The sequence below is a fragment of the Anthonomus grandis genome, chromosome 13 (assembly GCF_022605725.1).
Source record: "Anthonomus grandis grandis chromosome 13, icAntGran1.3, whole genome shotgun sequence".
NCBI lineage: Eukaryota > Metazoa > Arthropoda > Insecta > Coleoptera > Curculionidae > Anthonomus > Anthonomus grandis.
In genome coordinates this window covers 17,494,373-17,514,511 of record NC_065558.1, presented here as the reverse complement: position 1 = coordinate 17,514,511, position 20,139 = coordinate 17,494,373, and the positions used below count along the sequence as shown (strand labels likewise).

The window sequence follows — 20,139 nt, the reverse complement described above, 5'->3', positions numbered from 1 at the left end:
ATTTGCTTCGTATGCAATAACTGTGTCATATGCAAAAGCCACATTACCTCATGGCTTCATTTATTTTCACGTGCTGTTCACTTTCAAATGAGTAACTTTGAAAAATCTTATAGGCTCTTCCACGGATGCCTAAGTTAAATAGTTTTTGTAATAAAAGGTTATGGTCTACTGTATCAAACACTTTAGATAGGTCTATAAATACACATATTGTTGGCGATTTGTTGTCAATATTGTTAAGTTTTGACATGATTTCTGCTATGGCATCTTTCGTACTTAAGCCTTTGACAAATCGATACCGTTTTTTAGATAAAACATTATGTTTATCAAGAAATGACACAAGCCTGTTTTTAATATTTTTTTCAACTATTTTTGAAACACTAAACTTAAGGGTCTATCATTATCATTCTACTTTTTATCACCAGTTTTAAATATCGGTTTCATTATTGAAATTTTAAACTTTGACTAAAACTTTGATATTCGTTTTGAATGGTTTCCAATGCTGCTATAATTCGTCCAATGAAGTCTTGTTCTGTTTCTACTGGAGATTCGTAGACTAATGACTTTACATTGCCCCACAGGAAAAAATCTAGCAACGTTAAATCGGGTGGCCTAGAAGGTCAAGAAACTACTCCAATGGTGCCCAAACCGCTGAGCCAAATCCTCACGTACTTGTACAGAAAATCATCAACAATGCCTGTCCATACGTTGACAGATCAATGTTGCTGATGTTAAAAATCATCAGCTATACAATTTTTAAACATTTATATTAACGTTTTAAACAGTTGTTGTGATATCATGTACAAAAGGAAAAAAATAAATGCATTACATCCTATTTAGGCAATTCATCGTCTTTAACGGGTCTTAGAACCGTAGTGACACTTTTTCGGACATGGGTCCCCTATACTCAAATATTGTCTAATTATCCCTAGAAGTTTGATCCCATAGTTCTGAAACACCCTGTATAGGGAGAAATCACTTTAATCAATTCACTCTTGATATTATCATGATTAGGTGACTTATTTTTTAATGTTTGTATAGCTGAGTATATTTCATTTACAAGAACCGGGGTTAAAAATATTGATTGCGGTATGTGTGTTTGAATAAAATTTTTAGATTTTATCTTTGAGATCTCTTCCAACGTTTGCAAAAAAATTCTCAAAAATCTATCAATGTTGTATTATTTCTGTTGGTAATTTCATTAGTTATTTGCCATAGACTATTACAGCTTCCAGTACTTTCTTGTATTTTTTTTATGAAAATAGTGATTTTTTGTTTGTTTTTTTTAAGAGCATTTAATTTCTTTCGATAAGTATTAAATTTTTGTCGTAATTTATGATTATTTTTGTTCTTAAGTACGTTTTGATACATTGAGTCTTTTTCTGTGACTGATTTCATTAGACCTGTTGTCATCAAATTTTTACGTTTTTGACATCTCACATGTTTCAGCCACAATAAAAATATAAACATATCCAAGCACTGATCCAAAAGGTTTTTCCTAACTTTTGAATTAAGTTTATCACTATAATGGGTTATCTAAACAAAAAAAGCACTAAATTATGCTGATTTGAACACAAATTAGGATTTGATTTGGTTATTTCGTCCATTTCCAAAAGGCGCTACTTTAATAACTGCACACAGTAATGTTCATAATCGAAAAGCTGTCACTGGTTTATTTACTTTTTTTTCATATTCCAGTGTTAGTTGTAAATAGTGTTTATATGGAAACTCAACTGTTTATAGGAATATACTACATTAACCTTCCAGCGGTCGCGCCCATTTTCAACAAAATAGTGGTTGCTGCGGACTCTGAGTCCGCAGCTAAAAAGAGCATTTCTTTTAAAATAAAAACTAAAAATATTTTTGGTTTGAATAAAAAATACATTTTAACGTTAGTAACATTTATTTCAACTGTTTGTTTTTTATTTTAACATAATTTGCGAGTAATTATACAAGAGAAAAAAAATAAACGAGATTAAAAAAACCTAAAACTAAAAGGTCAATTTTCCCACTCAGCTGTTTCAAAGCAATCTGGACATGTGGTGATAGCATGCTCTAAGCATACAGCTGCATTGCATTTTTTGCAAAAATATCGGGTAGGACGATTTTTTTTTCTGTCGCATAAAATACAACGTCCGCGTCGATTTGGTACATTTTCAACTGGATTTTCTGAAGTCTCTGTTCCAAGGATCTCGTGGATTCTAAGTTTGGTAACTTTTGATATATTTGGAATCTCTACACGAGCTTTTAGTTGAGCTTCAATAAGCTTGAATGAAAGTTGACGTAAAAATTCTTTACGCTTTATTTTTGCATCTGGATCATTAGCTTTGTACACAACTAATGAATTTATTCCGGCAACACTTAACATACTATAAAATATGACCATGGCCTTCGAGTAGCGCGGGCACAATTATAAACTGAACATAACTTATCCACCGTATCGACCCCTCCTTTAGTCTGATTGTACATTGTAATGATCTCCGGTTTTCCATTTTCAGAATCCAAAGCTTCATCCTTGTGTAAACTGGACATTAGCAAAACAGTTTTACTCCTCTTGGGTATATAGGATACAAGTGTACAGGTTTCATTAAATCCAAACATTGATGATTTTTCTCGACTGTGAAAATTCGATCGGAAGTTCTCTTTTATTTTTTCTTACTGTTCCTATTAAAGTTAGTCTAAAATTTTGCTTTAAATTCTCTATAAGGCTGTAACTGGTAAACCAGTTATCAGTTGTTACATTCCTACCAGTACCTCTAATTGTTTCACACAATCTTTGTACAACAGCATCTGGAGAGTTGCTAGCTTGAAAAGGGCCTTCAGGTTGTTTACCCACATAAACTTCCATACTACATGTATAAAACACCTTTGAGTCACACATAGCGAACACTTTTAGTCCATATTTATTCGGTTTGCTTGGTATGTATTGGAGAAAACTGCACCGACCGCGAAAGGCTTCTAGTTTTTCATCCACAGTAACATAGTATAATGGAGTAAATCCAGATTTACAGTTTTGCACGAAGTTATCAAAAACAGTCCTTATTGGCGCCAACTTGTCTATGTCTCTACGAGTTTTACGTGTCTCCATATCGTCAAAACGTAAATGTCTTAATAAAAAGCGAAATCTTTGCAAGGACATTGTAAGCCTAAAAATTTCAACACCAGTGCCATCGGTTTTCCACAAATCTTCAGCATTTAAATGACTTAGGTGGATTGTTAAAAAAATCCACCTAAATAAAGGAGACCTATCAAAGCAAGCAATTCAACAGAATCTGTGGGTTTAGCATCTCTTTCGCGTGAATAATTGCCACGGACGGATTCAATATGCTGGTTTGTATACTGGACAATGGTATTTACTATCTCTTCAGAAAAAAAGTGCTGCCATATTTTTATTGGAGATTTTTGAGTTTTTAAATCTCCTTAGGGACCAGGCAAATGCGTAACCAAATTTTCGGCCGGTGTTCGGACAGCTTTTAAAGGACAATGCTTTCGCCACTTTGTGGTCTTGTCTTTACCTATAAAAAAGGGACCTTCATTGTATTTATTTACTTCAATTTCAGTATCCGAAATATCCTATTCACTATCAGGATCATAAACCTCTGTCTCGACGACGCGTTCTTCTTCATCATCAGATTCATCCAGAGGCAATTCTTCTTCAAAGTCATTTTCCAAACATTCCTGCATTAATTTTTCTAATCTGTCTTGCTCCTTTTCATACAAAGCCATTCTAAAGGTTAAACAAAAGTAAACTATTAGTAAATAGATCAAAAATAGGCAATATTTTCATACCTTTTAGCAATAAAATAATTATTTACTAAAGACGATTTTCGACACGCCGCTAGTCGCTGCGGACTGATACTCCGCAAATATAAATATCTCTCTAACGCACTACAACTGAACGCTCCCGAGTTTAGCGGTACACTAATAATGCTATTTCATTAAGGTACTGAGAACCGCAGCCCGAGGTGCGCAGTAACTTTTAGTCAATAACCAAAAACATTTTAAAATGGAGCGAGAGTCCGCGCGCGACCACTGAAAGGTTAAATTATAAAGATTTTATTCCTCTAGCAAACGTAATGTGAAAAAACACAATATTTAAAGCGGTGTTTAGAATATTGTTGTTTCGGCCTTAGTTGTCTAGCATTGAGTGTTTATATACATTTCCCACGTTATCATAGAAATAAATCTCAAATAATATTTTTTTTCGAAAATGGAGAATCAAAAAATGTGATATTATACAAAGCATTCCTTTTAAGAAATCAAGGTTGCTGCCAGTTTTTGTTACAAGCGGAAACGTCGTAGCACTGAAAATATTTGAGATCGACAGAGCTAGTTCTGTTACCCTACCAAACAAATTTTCAGAAAAATCATATGCTCGTTTTCCATATAACGTACCATCGGTCACTCTGTATCTCCCGTACCGTTAAACCATTTCAAGTTTATGAATTAATATCGGCTGTTTGGTAAAAAAACTGCTATTAATATTCTTACGAAACTCTGCCTATCTTACACCTCCTCCCACCTCTCTACCTCACGCAGGCCCGCACTGAGCAGCTCTACCTGCGCTACGTGCAACGCTGGGGCAAAGACTATTTGCGCAGACGCCTCGACTGGACCATAGACGAAGTCTTGGGTAATCCCGCCCATCCGAGACACGTGCAGAGCGCCCTCTGCCCTTGTCAATATATCGAGGAACTATTGGCTAATAAAGGCACACCATTGGACGATCGCAGGGACTGTTGTCCCATATGGTCCAGGTTTATGGCGCGGATGGGGATTTACTGAAGTAAAATATTTTGGTTGTGGTTGCACCTTTTTCGGTTGGGTTTTTTAACGCTTTAGGTTTTATCTTGGCACTTTCCATTGATTGTTATTTTAAGCATTGGTTAGGATACAATTTATGGGTTTTTTTTAATTGTTGTATTATTTTACTAACAATTTTTTGTTTTTCCTACCATTATTGTTATGTTTGTGTAAAGCACATAATCAATCCATTTTGCACTAGATTGATATAGAGTGTCCCAACGTTAACAAACAGCAACAGTACAAACTACAGTATTCCTCTAATCCTTAGAAGAAAATTATGTGTTTTTTTATTTCTCATAAATTTTTTCACTTGTTTGAATAAAACTTCATTGAAACTGGGATAATTAGACGAATTCATACTTTTTATAAAGGAAGTCGTGAATTTAAACTATATTAGCATTCCAGGCAATTCAAGCAATTTAGTCGAAATTGTCATCCTTTAGCCTTAAATTACTTAAAGCCTTTTTTTATTTCGTCCAAGCATTAAAGAGCAAAAGTTTTTTGGGATACAGGACAGCAAATGATAGACGTTATTTGGTGAGCGACGTTTCGACCCTCTATTGGACCTTATGGTTATTACATAAATATATAAGAAAAAAAAAACAAAAATAGAAGAAAATGGTTCACATGTAAAACAACGAAAACCGGAAAAAATTAAATTATAAATATAAAAAAATGTAAAAAAATAGATTGTCTTTGTTTTTTTTCTTATACATATATTTATGTAATGACCATAAGATGTTCAGAAGGAAAACATGTACCATAATAGTTTGTATTCTGACACCGAAGTAGGTCTAAGAAAAGATCGAAACGTCGTTCAACAAATAATATCTTTGATTTGCTGTTCTGTATCCCAAAAACTTTTGCTCTTTAGTGTAAAGCAAGTCATGAAATGGAATTTGCAATCATTTTCAAATTATTTATTTATTTATATACGGGATTTCCCCTTTAACAAAATAAATTGCAACAAAAATTAATAACCTAACTATTACAATAAAAAAATAATAAAAAATGTTCCTTAAGTAATTAAACAACATTTGACCAATTTGTAAAGAACATAGTTATGAAAATAAATAAGAAATTAATAAATGTCGTGATTCTATAGACAATATAACCAGTAAATTGAGAATAAAGTTGATCCAAAGAAAACATTTCAAACTATGTACATATACATAATATAGTTATCGATTTTCAATAAAGTCAGTCAAACATCGCTTAAACCCAGATAAACCCTTATCAATTATATCATAATGACAATTAAACTCGTTTCCCAGCATGTGAAACCTATTAATAGGAGAATATTTACCATAATTCGTATGGTGTTGTTTAATTAAAAATAGAGGCATTTCTCTAGTATTGCATCTAAAATTTACAAGTCGTAATAATTCAGGACAATTAATACTACCAGTTTATAGAAAGAAAGTAAATCACACCTGGTCCAATAATTCTCAAGTGAAATTAAATTTAGCCTCGACCTAACGTCCGTTATAGATGAATTTGGCAAATTTAGCCTCCAAGCACAGGTTCTGAGAAACCTGTTTTAGACTCTTTCAAGGCTATGAATGTGGTTTAAATAATAGGGGGACCATATTACAGAAGAGTAAGATAAAATACTGCGAACAAGAGTAATATACAGAACTCTAAATGCAGAGACAGAAAAATCACGAGAATTCCTTGTAATAAAACCAAAAACGCGAGATGATTATTAATGTGGGGAATAAATGTCAAAAAGTTGTCAAACATTACACCCAAATCCCTAATTTCTGTCACTCTCGAAAGAACCATCGTATTAATATGATAATCAAAAGCAATAACAGTTTTGAATTTACTAAAGGAAACAAAAAAACATTTATCTTTATTGAGATGCAAGCAATTAGATAGTGACCACTTGTACAGTGATTCATTAATTTAATTTACATTTTCATTTTAGTCTATTCATTTACAGTCACTGGAAGAAATTTAAACAATAAGGTATTTCAAATATCAACTTATTACATTAAGCAATAAAAAAAAAGATTTTTTTTTTAAATTTTGATTTTCAATTGTTAATATTTCAATTCAAGATTGTTATAAGGGGTTATACAAGGTGTCCAAAAAGGGTATCAGCAATGTGATGTTTGCATAAACCAAATACATCATATTTCTATGATCATTTATTTATGGCAAATTAATGTACAGTCAATGGAAATTTATGAACCAAAAACAATGTTGTCTAAATGGTGTCCGTGGCGCTGTATGCACTCTTCAAATTGAGAAAGAAGATTATTGATAACCCGTCCACACATTTCCCTTGATATTAATCAATGCTTTGACGTATGGCATGTCGCACCATCCTGCTGAAACCAGGTTTCTAAGTTAAAACCTTGAAACTGTCGGAGAGATAGTGCAAGAAAATCTTGTAACAATACCGCTCGGTATTAACGGTAAATGCCCGTCTATTTTGATTTTCAAAAAAATACGGCCCAATTATGCCATCAGCAGACATAGCAGCCCATACGACCACTTTCGGGCTATGCAGTGGACGTTTGTGTTTTCTGCAAGGATTAACGTCAGACCAGTACCTGCAATTTTGCTTATTTACGTGGCCATTTACATGAAATTTAGCCTCATCACTGAATAAAATGTTATTGAAATCGACGAATCGTTCCATCATTTCATTGACAAATTCTAACCGTGTATTGTAATCCCTCGGTTTTAATTCCCGCACTAACTTTATCTTATATGCATGCAGATGCAAGTCTTTGGTCAAAATGTTATGTAAAGATGATCTTTTGAGAGTAGTCGTCTGACTTTGCTTCCGTACAGATAAGGTTGGATTCTCTCCGACTGATTGACGTACTCGTTCGATGTTTTCTGCACTTCTTACGATTCGTGGGCGGTCTGGATTATGAATTTTCACTGTGGATCCAGTAGCTTCAAACATTCTGATCCATTTTCTAATAAATCAGGGCTAGGTGATAATTGAATATCATGTAATTGGTAATGAGCGCGATATAGACGGCGTGCTGTCACGATTGAATTATTGTTTTGGTAAAATGCACGTACACAAAAAGGGCATTGCTCTCCGGTAAACGGCTCCATTGCAACTGAAATTCCTTGAACCCGTTTACATTTTGACTCCCACCGTAAGTGGCGGCATTGCCACGTCTGAGATTAAATGCACAAATAAAGTGCTGATACCCTATTTGGACACCTTGTACATGAAATGTGTTAATAATTTATCATAGAAACCAAAAATGCATTATTAGATGGGGTGTTCTATTTAAAGTCATAAAGTTGACTGCTGCCCAGTCTTCTCGACGCACCCTGTATATTTTTCAGAAATCTGAAAACATGCAAAAAAATAAAAGAGAATTGACTTGACCGAGCGTTTTTCAACCAAGTAATTCGTTTACTTCTAAAAGGTTTTTCCAGACTTATCGGACACACTGTAGGTTTATTTACTTAGCTCTACATTTCTAACAGGCAGAAGCATAATTACCAGAAATTACCAGTAATTCTTTATACAGGGTTATTACTTCTGAATGCAGCCGTTTGCAGCAAAGCTTCTATAATTTCTTTCATTGGTGTAGTATAAACCGCCTATTTTTTAACATTAGTAAGTATTCTTACATTAGATTTTTTTAGAAAACAACGCATTTTGGAATCTTGTTTGACACCAAAATTACTTTTCGGGATCATTATCATGCAATGAGAACTTAACTTTTATTCTAAAATTGTTCACTTTCATTTTTAACAATTTTATACTGCTGTTTGGGAAGATCTCAATTAGAGTACGCATTTGAGGTCTCCATTCTATGCTGTACACATTGAGAAATTAGAACAAGTTCAGAGGAAATTCATAAACTTTTACAATTTTAAATACACGTCTTTCTATCAGAGAAGAAATGTTATGATGTCTGTTTTGTCTACCGGGTGTTTCAGAACTATGGGATCAAACTTCTGGGGGTTGTTCAGTGCAACAGAAGAATCCATTTGAGTATAGGAACTCATGTCCGGAAATGCGTCACTACGCCACTACGGCCCTAAAAAGCGTTAAAATTTATAAAAAAACATTAATTACCTAAATAGGATCTGTTGCATTTATTTTTATAAGAACAATTGTTTAAAATCAACGCTTATCAATGTCAATTCTCAATGTCATGTTTAAAAATTTTATAGCTTACAATTTTTACAACATTTATTGCTAATGGAAAACTTTACCAATCAAGAATTGGCGGATATGCATTTGGCATACGGAGCAACAAACTGCAATGCACGAGCAGCATCGCGGTTGTATCATGAACGTTATCCCGAACGACAGCATCCTGGATACAAAAAGTTTATTTCGGTTGATCGGCGGCTCGCTAAGACAGGCATGTTTAAGACCAAGATGCATGATACTGGTGTTACTCGAACCGTAAGAATGGTCGAATTTGAAGAAGAGGTGCTTCAGCGAGTTGCCGATGACCCATCAAATAGCACACGTGACGTCGCTAAGAATATGAATACGAGTAACGCTTCTGTCTGGCGGGTACTACACGAGCAACAACTCCATCCTTACCACTTCCAGAAAGTTCAAGGTATGACTGCAGCCGATTATCATCCTAGAGTTCAATTTTGTCGATGGCTTCTGAATCACATCATTGCACAACCAACTTTTTTATGATATGTTTTGTGGACCGATGAAGCCTCTTTCACAAGAGACGGTATTTTTAATAGTAGAAATAGCCATGTTTGGGACGAAGAAAATCCTTATGCAATTTTTCCAAGAAAACATCAGAATCGTTGGTCTGTTAACGTATGGGCAGGCATTGTTGATGATTATTTAATTGGGCCATACCTTTCACCGGAACGGTTAACAGGACCTATTTATCTGCGTTTCTTGGAGGAATTTCTCCCAGAACTCCTTGAAAATGTTCCACTAAACGTTAGACAGCAAATGTGGTTTCAGCATGATGGAGCGCCGGCTCACTTTGCTGTACAAGTATGCGAGTATTTGGCTCAGCGGTTTGGGCACCGTTGGATTGCCAGAGGTGGAGCAGTTTCTTGGCCTCCTAGGTCACCCGATTTAACGTCGCTCGATTTTTTCTTGTGGGGACATGTAAAGTCTTTAGTCTACGAAACTCCAGTAGAATCAGGGCTAGACTTAATAGAACGAATAACAGCAGCATTTGAAATCATTCAAAACGAGGATCAAATTTTTAGTGTAGTCCGCCGAAATCATGTGCGGCGTTTAAATCGGTGTATTGAGGTTAAAGGAAGACATTTTGAACAATTGTTGTGATGGTATCATATACAAAAGGTAAAAATAAATGCATCGGATCCTATTCAGGTAATTAATATTTTTTCTAAATTTAAACGCGTCTTAGGGCCGTAGTGGCGTAGTGACACATTTCCGGACATGGGTTCCTATACTCAAATGGATTTTACTGTTGCACTTAACAACCCCTAGAAGTTTGATCCCATAGTTCTGAAACACCCTGTATATGATTATTAATGGTTTAATTGGGTTCTAAGCTTGGAGGTTTTAGTTTTTAATTAGATTTTCCTGTTTGTTAATAAATAAATCAATAAATTGAAACTAATATTGAGCAAATCGAATAATTAACGAATAATCTTCATGTGGAGAACTTAATATCAAAGTATATAGATTTCAACAAGTAGAATTACTTCTTTGATCGCCATCAAAATGCAATCGCGATCAAAATGCCGCCTTTTTTTATAAGCGGTCATAAATCACTTGTAAACTACGCCGACACCCCTCGCATGACAGGATACAAGGCCGTCCACAAAGTTCACATTAGAAATGCGTTTACGGGGCGCAATAAGAAAAGTATTAAGTTTAATAATATTATTGGGTAAAATCAATGTTTTTTTATTTTAAAATATTTTGATGAGTTTTGACGCTTATTCATTGTGACACATTAAATAAACAACAACTAGGTAATAGGTAATATATTTATGTATGCATCCAGTCGCCATTTTTTCTTTGCTTTTATTTCTTTTTATAATACTAATAAAACGCTTAAATTTGAGTCAAAACCTTAGGAATGTTGTTAAGAAAACTAGAATCCCCTAAAAACCCTTTAATCTTAATAAAGGTGTATCTAATATAAAGGGTGTAAACCTAAATGTATACCTTAATTGTCGACTAGTTAAGCTGAATTTATACAGACAAATAGAATAAAATAAGGCCTTATTTGACATTTATGCATTTAAACAGCAAAATAAAATAAAATAAGAAATAAGGAATTACCAATCACATGCCAGGTATATTTCAAGAAATTGACCAATTACATACCAGGTAAATTTTATCTCTTTGTCTTCCAATGGGTTTTCTGACCAAAACGCCGTGCGTACTTTCGTTTTTAAATAAAAATTAAATATTAGTTGCATTTTGGTCAACTTCTTATTTTATTTTGCTGTATAAATGCCTTATAGGGGTTTGTGTAAATTGAACTCTTATTTTAGTCTTATTTTATTCAATCCAGCAGTCCGTGAGAAGCCATTACCAAACAACTACTATTAATATAAATTATTTTAAAGTAAAAGTCCGTAAAACTAGCACTAAATGACAGAATATTAAATTCACAAAAACAAAAAAAATAGGCACACTCGGTAAACGTCGAAAATAAACTGAACCGAGTCAACCCTATAACCACATTTCGTCGACGAACCGGTATAAATCCCCCGCAAGCGGGGGATCGATAAACTCCGATAGGCGAGAGGGACGGCGTCGGCAGGTCCGGATGGCTAGTCGAAAAGGGTCGAGTGACTTGACTGTGTTAATATGGTGATATTATCAACATAAATGTTACAAAAGACAAGATATGTTATTGAAGTTATGGCACATGTTTTGAATAGGATTGATACAATACACAATACATTTGATCTATAGCACGAGAGGGAAAGAAAATGGTATGATATCTAGCCCCATGTGCGGAATATAAAGATTATTATAAAGATATTTAGAAACTCATTTTTTGCAGTAAATATAGATTATCAATTTTGGTTTAAAATAATTCGTCTAGGAAGTCACAGTCCCGGCGGACCTTTAAAGAAATTTATTTAAATCTCGATAAAATAAAATTTCATGTTTTAAAATCTTCTTTGAACAGGTTGTATATGACAATGGTAAATATAGACCAGATAATAGTATCGTAATCTAATTTTGGTCTCACATATTCAAAAATCTCAATAAGACATCTTCCAAGTGATTCCATGCAAGTTTTAATAAAATCAGTGAAAAGACTAAGAAAAAGCAAGTCCGTGTAATGTGAAAATTAATTTACAAAAGTTTTCTTTTAGTGATTTCAACATTTTACAGTCGAAGCGATTGATTTTGAAAAATAGTTTTGATGTAACATTAAAATTAGTAACATTTTTCGAATTTGTAACACATGCGTTAGTTTTACAGCCCAACTGCCCAAAGACCATAAAAGAAATGATTTTACGAAAAAAATAAATTAGAAATTAGTAATGCGAAAACTAAAACGCTTATCGCTATCACCGATTTTTTAAATACCTTAAAAAACATTAAATATGAAGATAATGTTCTATTGATAACCGATTTTAATACTTAATATATTTTTTTTTTATTTAAATTTCTGTGATATTTCTATCGTAGAATATCCATGTCCATCGTCCGTACCCATAAACATTTCTCCTTCTTGTTAGGTTAATGTTATTTACTTTTGTTTTAATTTGTACTGTTTTTTTTTACTTAATTTATACTTTTTTACTATTATTTATTAATACCATAGTATTTTAGTGCCCGGAGGAAGCCAATATACTTGGCGAAACGAGGGTCAATTTCAATAAATTTAAACTATTAATCCCTAAACTAAAAAAAAAAATCAACCGTTTTGACATATTTTAATGTCAAATGAAATACGTAGTTTTTCGTTGCGACACTTTTTTCAATCAATAGCATACTCTATGTATCATAAAATAAACTCATAAAAGAATATAATATAAACTCTATCCACCATCTATTTTATCATTGCAGGAACGAGCCGCCCTACTCTACCTCCGCTACATCTCGAGGTGGGGTCGGGACAGGGTAAGAGGACTTTTGCAAAGTCCACCGTCAGCAGGGGGGCGCCACTGCGCCACACTCACTTGCCCCTGTCAATATATCGAGGAACACTTGCAATGCAAGCCGGAAGGCAAGTTGACTTTACGATCTTTCTTCTATTTACCGGATCAAACCGTCACTAGTAGCACTCCGGGTAGGGATGGGGAACGCTGGAATCCTTGTCACATTCAGTAGGGATAAGGGAGGTTGAGATTTTTGTAATTTAATATTTGGATTCCTATGGGATGATCTCAAGCGTCATATAAATAATTATAAATTTGAATATAAATGGGATGAAATATTTTTGAACTTTTATATTTTTTGTGATGTTACTTTAAAAAAATATATATACTACCTTTTCTACCCCAAACTTGGTAAAAATCAATAAAGTTATTTAGACGCTACTTAAAAAAACCATTTTAATACTTTGGTACCTTCTAGCGGCCAAATTAAGCAACTTTGGTATAGGCCTAAATAGTTCTATTTGTGGTTAAGTCGTACACTCATTTCGTGGATGCCCAGTATAAATATACAATATAAATTTATTTTTATTTTCAGGCTGTTGTCGAAAAAGGACCAACATTCTGTCAAAATAAAGTTTTCTAGCTGGCATCTTTCGTATCAATTCAAATTAGCTGTCCTGTTCGTCTGCTACATAAGTTTGCGATTTCAATTCAAGTCTCGTCATAACCCGTAGTAGAATTAACCATTTTAAAATATTACTAAAAAATTTCAACCTCCTTCCGAGATCCCACTGATTTTCTTCATTTTATTTTCTTAATTACTTTGAGCTTTGGAAGGTTTAGGCAGCTGTAATACTATTTTACTTAATATATGAAACAGCTCAGTTGATTGGAAACTAGGCTGTTTCACAGTGGTTCCTTAAAATATATTTTGACTTGTCTTCTTAAATAATTAAGTTTATAGCCCAGTTGGGTTCTCATTTTTCAGGTATTAGATTAGGTGTAGGTATTACTTATTCTCTTTTTATATGAGCAGCTTATATGGGTAATGGTGCATATTTTCTTCTGCAATTGTTGTTACTAACTTTACTTTAGAATCTCTAGTGTAAGTTTAAATCCAAACGTACTTACTATTTTTTTTTGTTTTAGCTTATAATTATTTATTTATATATTATTGTTATTGTAAGACTTTAAAAGTGTACTTAAACTTAGATAAGTTACATTCCAAGGAAACCAATGTCCGTCCAAATGTCACTGTGAATATATTTTATTAATTGTGGAAATAAATTCTGTTTTCAGAAGTTAACCTGCTTGTTTTTCATTTTTTGCTTGGGGCTGTCCTTTAATCGCTTATTAGGTTAGTATTATTAAAATTTTCAAATGAAATATAACAATTCATGTATTTTTAGGGCAAAAACATTTTTGGTCTATAACTCCATAAACCCGCTTGGGTTCTGACTGCATATTCTATTTTTATTGTCAGATAAGTGATTAACATTGGTACAGGCTGGAGAAAAACATTTATATACGACTCATTATAGAGTGTGATGTTTTTTCTTATTTTTAGGTTCCTGCTGTCTGTACTTCTCTGATGAAAATGTCCGATCAGAGTTCTTTTGGGCAATGAACCTCTCAAGGCTACCTGGTTAAAAAAAAACACTATTTAAAAAAATATATATTACACAAAATAACACTGAATTTGTGGTTTATACAATAGTCACTGTATTATTTAAATATAGATATTGTAATCATTAGAGTGAATGTACCAGTACCTACTTTAACATCAGACATAAAATTATCTGTTAAATTATTTTCTAAATGCATAAGTGTCTGATTTTCATTCTAATAAATCATACCATAAGACAGGGTGCTTCAAATAATTCTAGCAAATTTAAGCGACATTAATTGAGCAAACTTCCAACCTACCCATTTCCTTCAAATTTCCGAAAAATTAGTACATTTAACCCATTCACGGACATGTCTACATATGCTGACAGACGTGCAGGGACACGCCTACATATGAAGACGCAATTTGATCGTCCCCAGAGGACAAGTCTTCAATTGCAGTCGTTATTAGCGTGTACTAAGGTTTAGAAAGATCTGTTGTGTCCCACTTAATATTGTATTGTATTGTAAATTGTATTTACATATGGTTTTGGCCAGTTTCAATCTGGAGTTGGTGGTGATACAATATAATACTAACATTGAAAAGTAGTGCATACAATAAATAACTAGGGCACAGTATAATATTTTGTTTTTACACGTTTTTGCTTATGTAGCTGCAGCTGTGTAGCCCGAAAATTCGTTGTGTGGTAGTTAGGTTAGGTTCAAAAATTTTTTATGTGTATAGATTTTGGTAACCAAAACAGATAAAAAAACATCTCATTGCATGAGCCCCTCCTCGCCAGAAAATCTAGGCAAGTACATACTGTGAATGGACATTCTGTATTATATTAGCTACTTATCTCGGCAGTACCAGTAAATAAAACGAAAAAGAAGAAGCTAGGCTGTTGAAGTTTTATGATGAGGTCGAGACTGCTGAATCAGCATCGTCTAGTTCGGATGAGGCTAGTCAACAAAGTGATGACGATCCTTATCATAACTCTGAAAGTGGGGATGAAGACTATGTTCCATCAAATAATAGCTCTGATGAAACTCAAGAAAGTACCGCTTCTGAGAACGAGGATATCAGTTCAGCATCGAATGACGCAGAACCTTCGTTACCATCGCCAAGCTCTAATCAGTCAGACAGCGATAAGGAATGGCACAGCGACGTTGAAGACATTCCGGATTTCAACTTTGACAACGCAAATGCTGAGATCAAATTAAGAATTGATCATGTACCATCACCGCTGGAAGTTTTCAAAACTTTGTGGGATGATGAAGTGATGGATCTTTTGACATCATGCACTAATGAGTATGGGAAAAAAATGGAAACGACCAACAGACCCTATGCAAGGTATGCGCGAATGGCATCATTTCCGAACACCAATTTTGAAGAAATGTGTAAGTTTTTTGGATTGTCACTTCTTCAAGCCTAAGTACGTTTTCCAACTCTGCGAAAAATATTCTCCTTGGATCCCCTTTACTATCATCCCATATTTTCCAACGTAATGACTAGAAGGAGGTATGAGCAATTACTACGGGCGTTCAACTGCACCAAGAAAAAAGGAAATGTTGATCGTCTCAATAAAGTTACTTCTCTGCTACAAATTTTGATACGCAATTATCAAAAAGCCTTTTCCCCGGAAGAAGCATTAGCACTGGATGAGTCGCTTTTATTGCACCGAGGCACATTGAGCTTTAGGCAATATATAAAAAATAAACGTGTCAAATATGGAATTAAATTCTTTGAATTATGCTCTCCAAATGGGTACAATCATAACATTGAAATATATAAAGGAAAACAGGACGATGGAGAAGTTCCAAGCTACAGGCATTGGTATTCAGACTAACGCAGGCATTTTTAGATAAAGGTCATCACTTGATAATGGACAATTATTATGATAGCGTGGGGTTGTCCAAAATTCTCCTTCGTAGAAAAACTCACACGACAGGTACTTTGAGATCAAATCGAAAACAAAACCCAAAAGTAGTTACGACAAAAAAACTCAAAAGAGGCGACCATATTTGGAAAAGAAATGGTATGTCAGCAAATGGAAGGACAAGCGCGATGTTTTGTGAATTACTACCAAATTTCACCCAACGATGATAGAGGTTTCGAATTCTTATGGGAAAAAACTACGAAAGCCAAAAGAAATTCACGAATATAACATGAATATGTCAGGGGTAGACAGATGTGATCAGTTTACTTCCTATTATAGCTGCCCCAGAAAATCAATCAGATGGTACAAAAAGGTGATATTTTATCTGTTAGATGTTACAGTTATAAATAGTTTCTTGCTGTATCGAGATATCACAAAAACAAATTTACTTCAATTTCGGGAAAGTATCATTAGTGGATTACTTGGGATTCCAAACAATTTGAGAGACGGAAGAAAACTGGTGAACCAAGGTGCAGCAAAAGCTGCAAAAGTTTCAGTCCCTGCGGCACACGTTACAGCTGAGGAGACAATTGTACCTGAAGTTCTACATGTCTTAGAAAAAATACCAGTCCCGCCCAACTCTAAACGCAAAAGTCATTTCCTGCGATGCCGGGAGTGTTCTAAGCATAACAAACGCGGGCAAACATCATGGAGATGTAAGGTTTGCGAAACGCATCCCCCATTGTGTGTTGGGCTATGCTTTGAAAATTTTCATTCCAATAAATGAATTTTGGTTTTTGTAATACCTATGTTATAAGCATATGAATTATTATTTTTGTAGTTTCTTACTTTTGTGACTAAAAACTTTTATTTTTATACATGATATATTATTTCGTAGTACCTATGCAACCTTTCAATAAATATATTGTCTGCATAATAATAATAAGCCTTTATTTCCAACAGGCAACTTGCCCAATAACAGGAAACAGTTGCAAAACAATGAAAAATATAGTTAAAAAAAAACACACACAAACAAACCTAAAAGAATGAAAAGAAAAGTGAAAAGAAAAAAAGTGGTCTTGTCCCTATATAACGCAATTTGTTATCCAAAGGGACAGGTCTGCAATAGCAGTCTGGCTGTTTCTTTACGAAAAAACACCACAAACAAAAAAATTCTAACTGACATATAATTTATGACCTTAAAACATGCCGATTGTAAAAAAAAATGTCCCAGGAAGACCCCAAAAAATTTTGTTTTGTCCGCGAATGGGTTAGACAAAAAGATAAAGAGTAGCAGAAAACTGATTCTGTTTTAGTGAAAAAATATGACTGCTTTTTTATATTGTTTTTTATTTAATCATTTAACTTAATATACTATTATTGTTTATTTAGTTGCTCTACTATTATTATTGAAATTTTAAAATGCAATGTCAGTTCTAGCCCTGAAGATTTAAATAAAGGCTGAAACATAGACATTTTTTCTGGAACAAAATCAGTTTTATTTGAGGACGTCAACTCGCTATACTTCTGAAAAATTAAATTTAGGATCCTTACATGCTAGAGGTTTTTCCACCTGCCACAATGGTTAGTTTAGCAACTTTTCTGAAAATCACACCTCAAATTATATGCAAAGAATATGTGTAACTTTACCAGAAATATAATTCCAATGACGGAAGGAGCAAATTTTCATGTGGATATTTTTTGTCCAAAAAAAACATAATATATTTTGACATTTAGTTGTACCTGAAACTATGAGAAAGGAATTAAAATTTGCATAATTCTAACTCAACTCATCCCAACTACAAAAAAGCTTGAGAAAATGAATTTTTGAGAATCTATATTACTATAGAAAATTTACTTATTATTGTAAAATTACATTATAGGAATGTTTCTGCACATTTTAGTGTCAAAACTAGACCCTGCTTTACCATAATTTTAAGTGTGGTTCTCAGAAAAGTTGGGTTGGGTTTATAGTTACAGGTTCAAATTAATTTTTTTTTTGGGAAAAAAATCCACTTGAAAATTCTCTACTCTGCCATTGAAATATTGTTTTCAGTAAAATTACACACATTTTAAGCCTTTGCCTATAATTTTAGGTGCAATTTTCAGAAAAGGTGCTAAAATGAACCTTTACCAAATTTACTCACACATTGTGAATGATGTTCTCTGTATATTATTAATTTAAATAAATCTCTTCACAGAGTTACACTCATGTGAGATGTACTTTTGAGGCACCCTGTCTCTTTTAAAATATTTTCAAAACTTCCATTTATATTTGAAATGTTTGGAACATAATTGTAATTTTGTTGAATTGATTATGCATACCTAAACTAATGGCTAGAGAAAACCTAATAATCAACTTTTGAAATCAGTAATAAGCAGACACCTTTAAAGAAAATAGAGTCAAATAGATTAAAAACAAATATGCATTGGTACATTTACCTTATTCCATCTTTAGTTTAACTACCTAGATAATATATTTACATACAACATATAAATACTAGTAACATTTTGTCACAGATTTTTAATTAAAACTATAAACCTACTTATTGATACTAAGCTGTGCAAAACAATCATCAAACTCGGGGCTGCTCAGGAACTCTACTCTTGACTGAATATCTTTTACTTTACTGTTAATATCCTTAATGAACTTCTCCACTTCCTTGATTAGTTTATCAAATTTATCCCTGGCTTCTTCCATGTTATCAGCCTTTTGCAAAAACTCGTTCACTTTAGAAAACTCCTGTTCCTGAGGGGGTTTGTTGTCTAAACAAAGATAAAGTTTATTTCTTTGCTCCTCGTTCAGGCAAATCGCTTCAATGTCTTCCGCTATTTGGTCTGGAGTTAATTCGAACGGTATGGTTTGGGGTTGAGTCGTTTTTGTGAACATCTTTTAAATTATTGAGATATTTAAGAGAACTTTAAGAACCCTCTTACAAATTTTGTTAATATTGATAAATAAAAATAAGGTTAATATAACCACAAAAACAAAACTATAGAGAAGTGCTGGTTGCATACAAACTGATAGAAATTCTTCTGACAAATCTACTAGCGTCCTCTCTCTTGGCAACGGAAACTGTTATAACTAACCTGATAGTTTGACGTGCCTAATTGGACCAATTAAAAAGTCAAATTTAAGCGCGAAAATCAAATTTTATTTAATAAGTAATCTCATAATTTTGTTATTCAATCGCAATATCTAAAGCAAATGCCTAATCAAAAAGATAATTTTTTGATCAAGTGTTAGCATCAGATATTGATCAGGATCGAAGGAAACTCTTTTGCTTTATTGATATATCTAAATGAGTTAATGTACTGAAATAATCAAATAAAAATAGTGTACTACAAATCACCAATTTTAAAACGAAAAAAAAATGAATACATTTATTATTTAGTTTTCCTGAAAAATAATAACTTAAAATTATATAAATAATATACAATAATTTATTATAAAAGAGATATTATAAATCTATAATAAAATAAATCTTTCTTTAGCAAAAAAAGCTACATAGATAAAATTGTACAAAAAAAAAATACATTATATGATAATTGTTAATCGTGCTTCCATTGCATTTCCAAAGAACAACAATCGGTGGTATTAATTGTGTTTAAAGCTGCGTCCACACCGAGTCGACACTGTCAATCGACTATGTCTATCGACGTTGTCGACTTAGTGTGTACGTTGCAATCGACGATATCGATCGACAAAATTAGTCGATCGATATGTCGATTTGTTTTCCATCGCTTGTCGGTAAACATGAAAGAAAATCGATCGAAATGAAAGAATAAAGTCGATCGACTTTAGTGTGTGGACGTGTTATCGACGTTC

The 20,139-nt window shown here is 33.4% G+C and overlaps 1 protein-coding gene across 4 annotated transcripts in view; it reads left to right on the top strand.

The window, feature by feature from the left end:
* Positions 1-18,822, top strand: part of LOC126743535 (uncharacterized) — a 42,371-nt gene extending 23,549 nt beyond the window's left edge. The window contains exons 5-6 of one of the 4 annotated variants that reach the window (XM_050450668.1): positions 12,794-12,953; positions 14,393-18,822. In XM_050450668.1, the coding sequence (XP_050306625.1) occupies positions 12,794-12,953; positions 14,393-14,475 (243 nt within the window). In that variant the 3' untranslated portion in view covers positions 14,476-18,822. Of the gene's footprint in view, positions 1-4,536; positions 4,784-12,793; positions 14,132-14,392 lie in introns of those variants that run through there. The other 3 variants (XM_050450669.1, XM_050450667.1, XM_050450666.1) reach the window with 3 other exon arrangements.
* Positions 18,823-20,139: the final 1,317 nt, after the last annotated feature.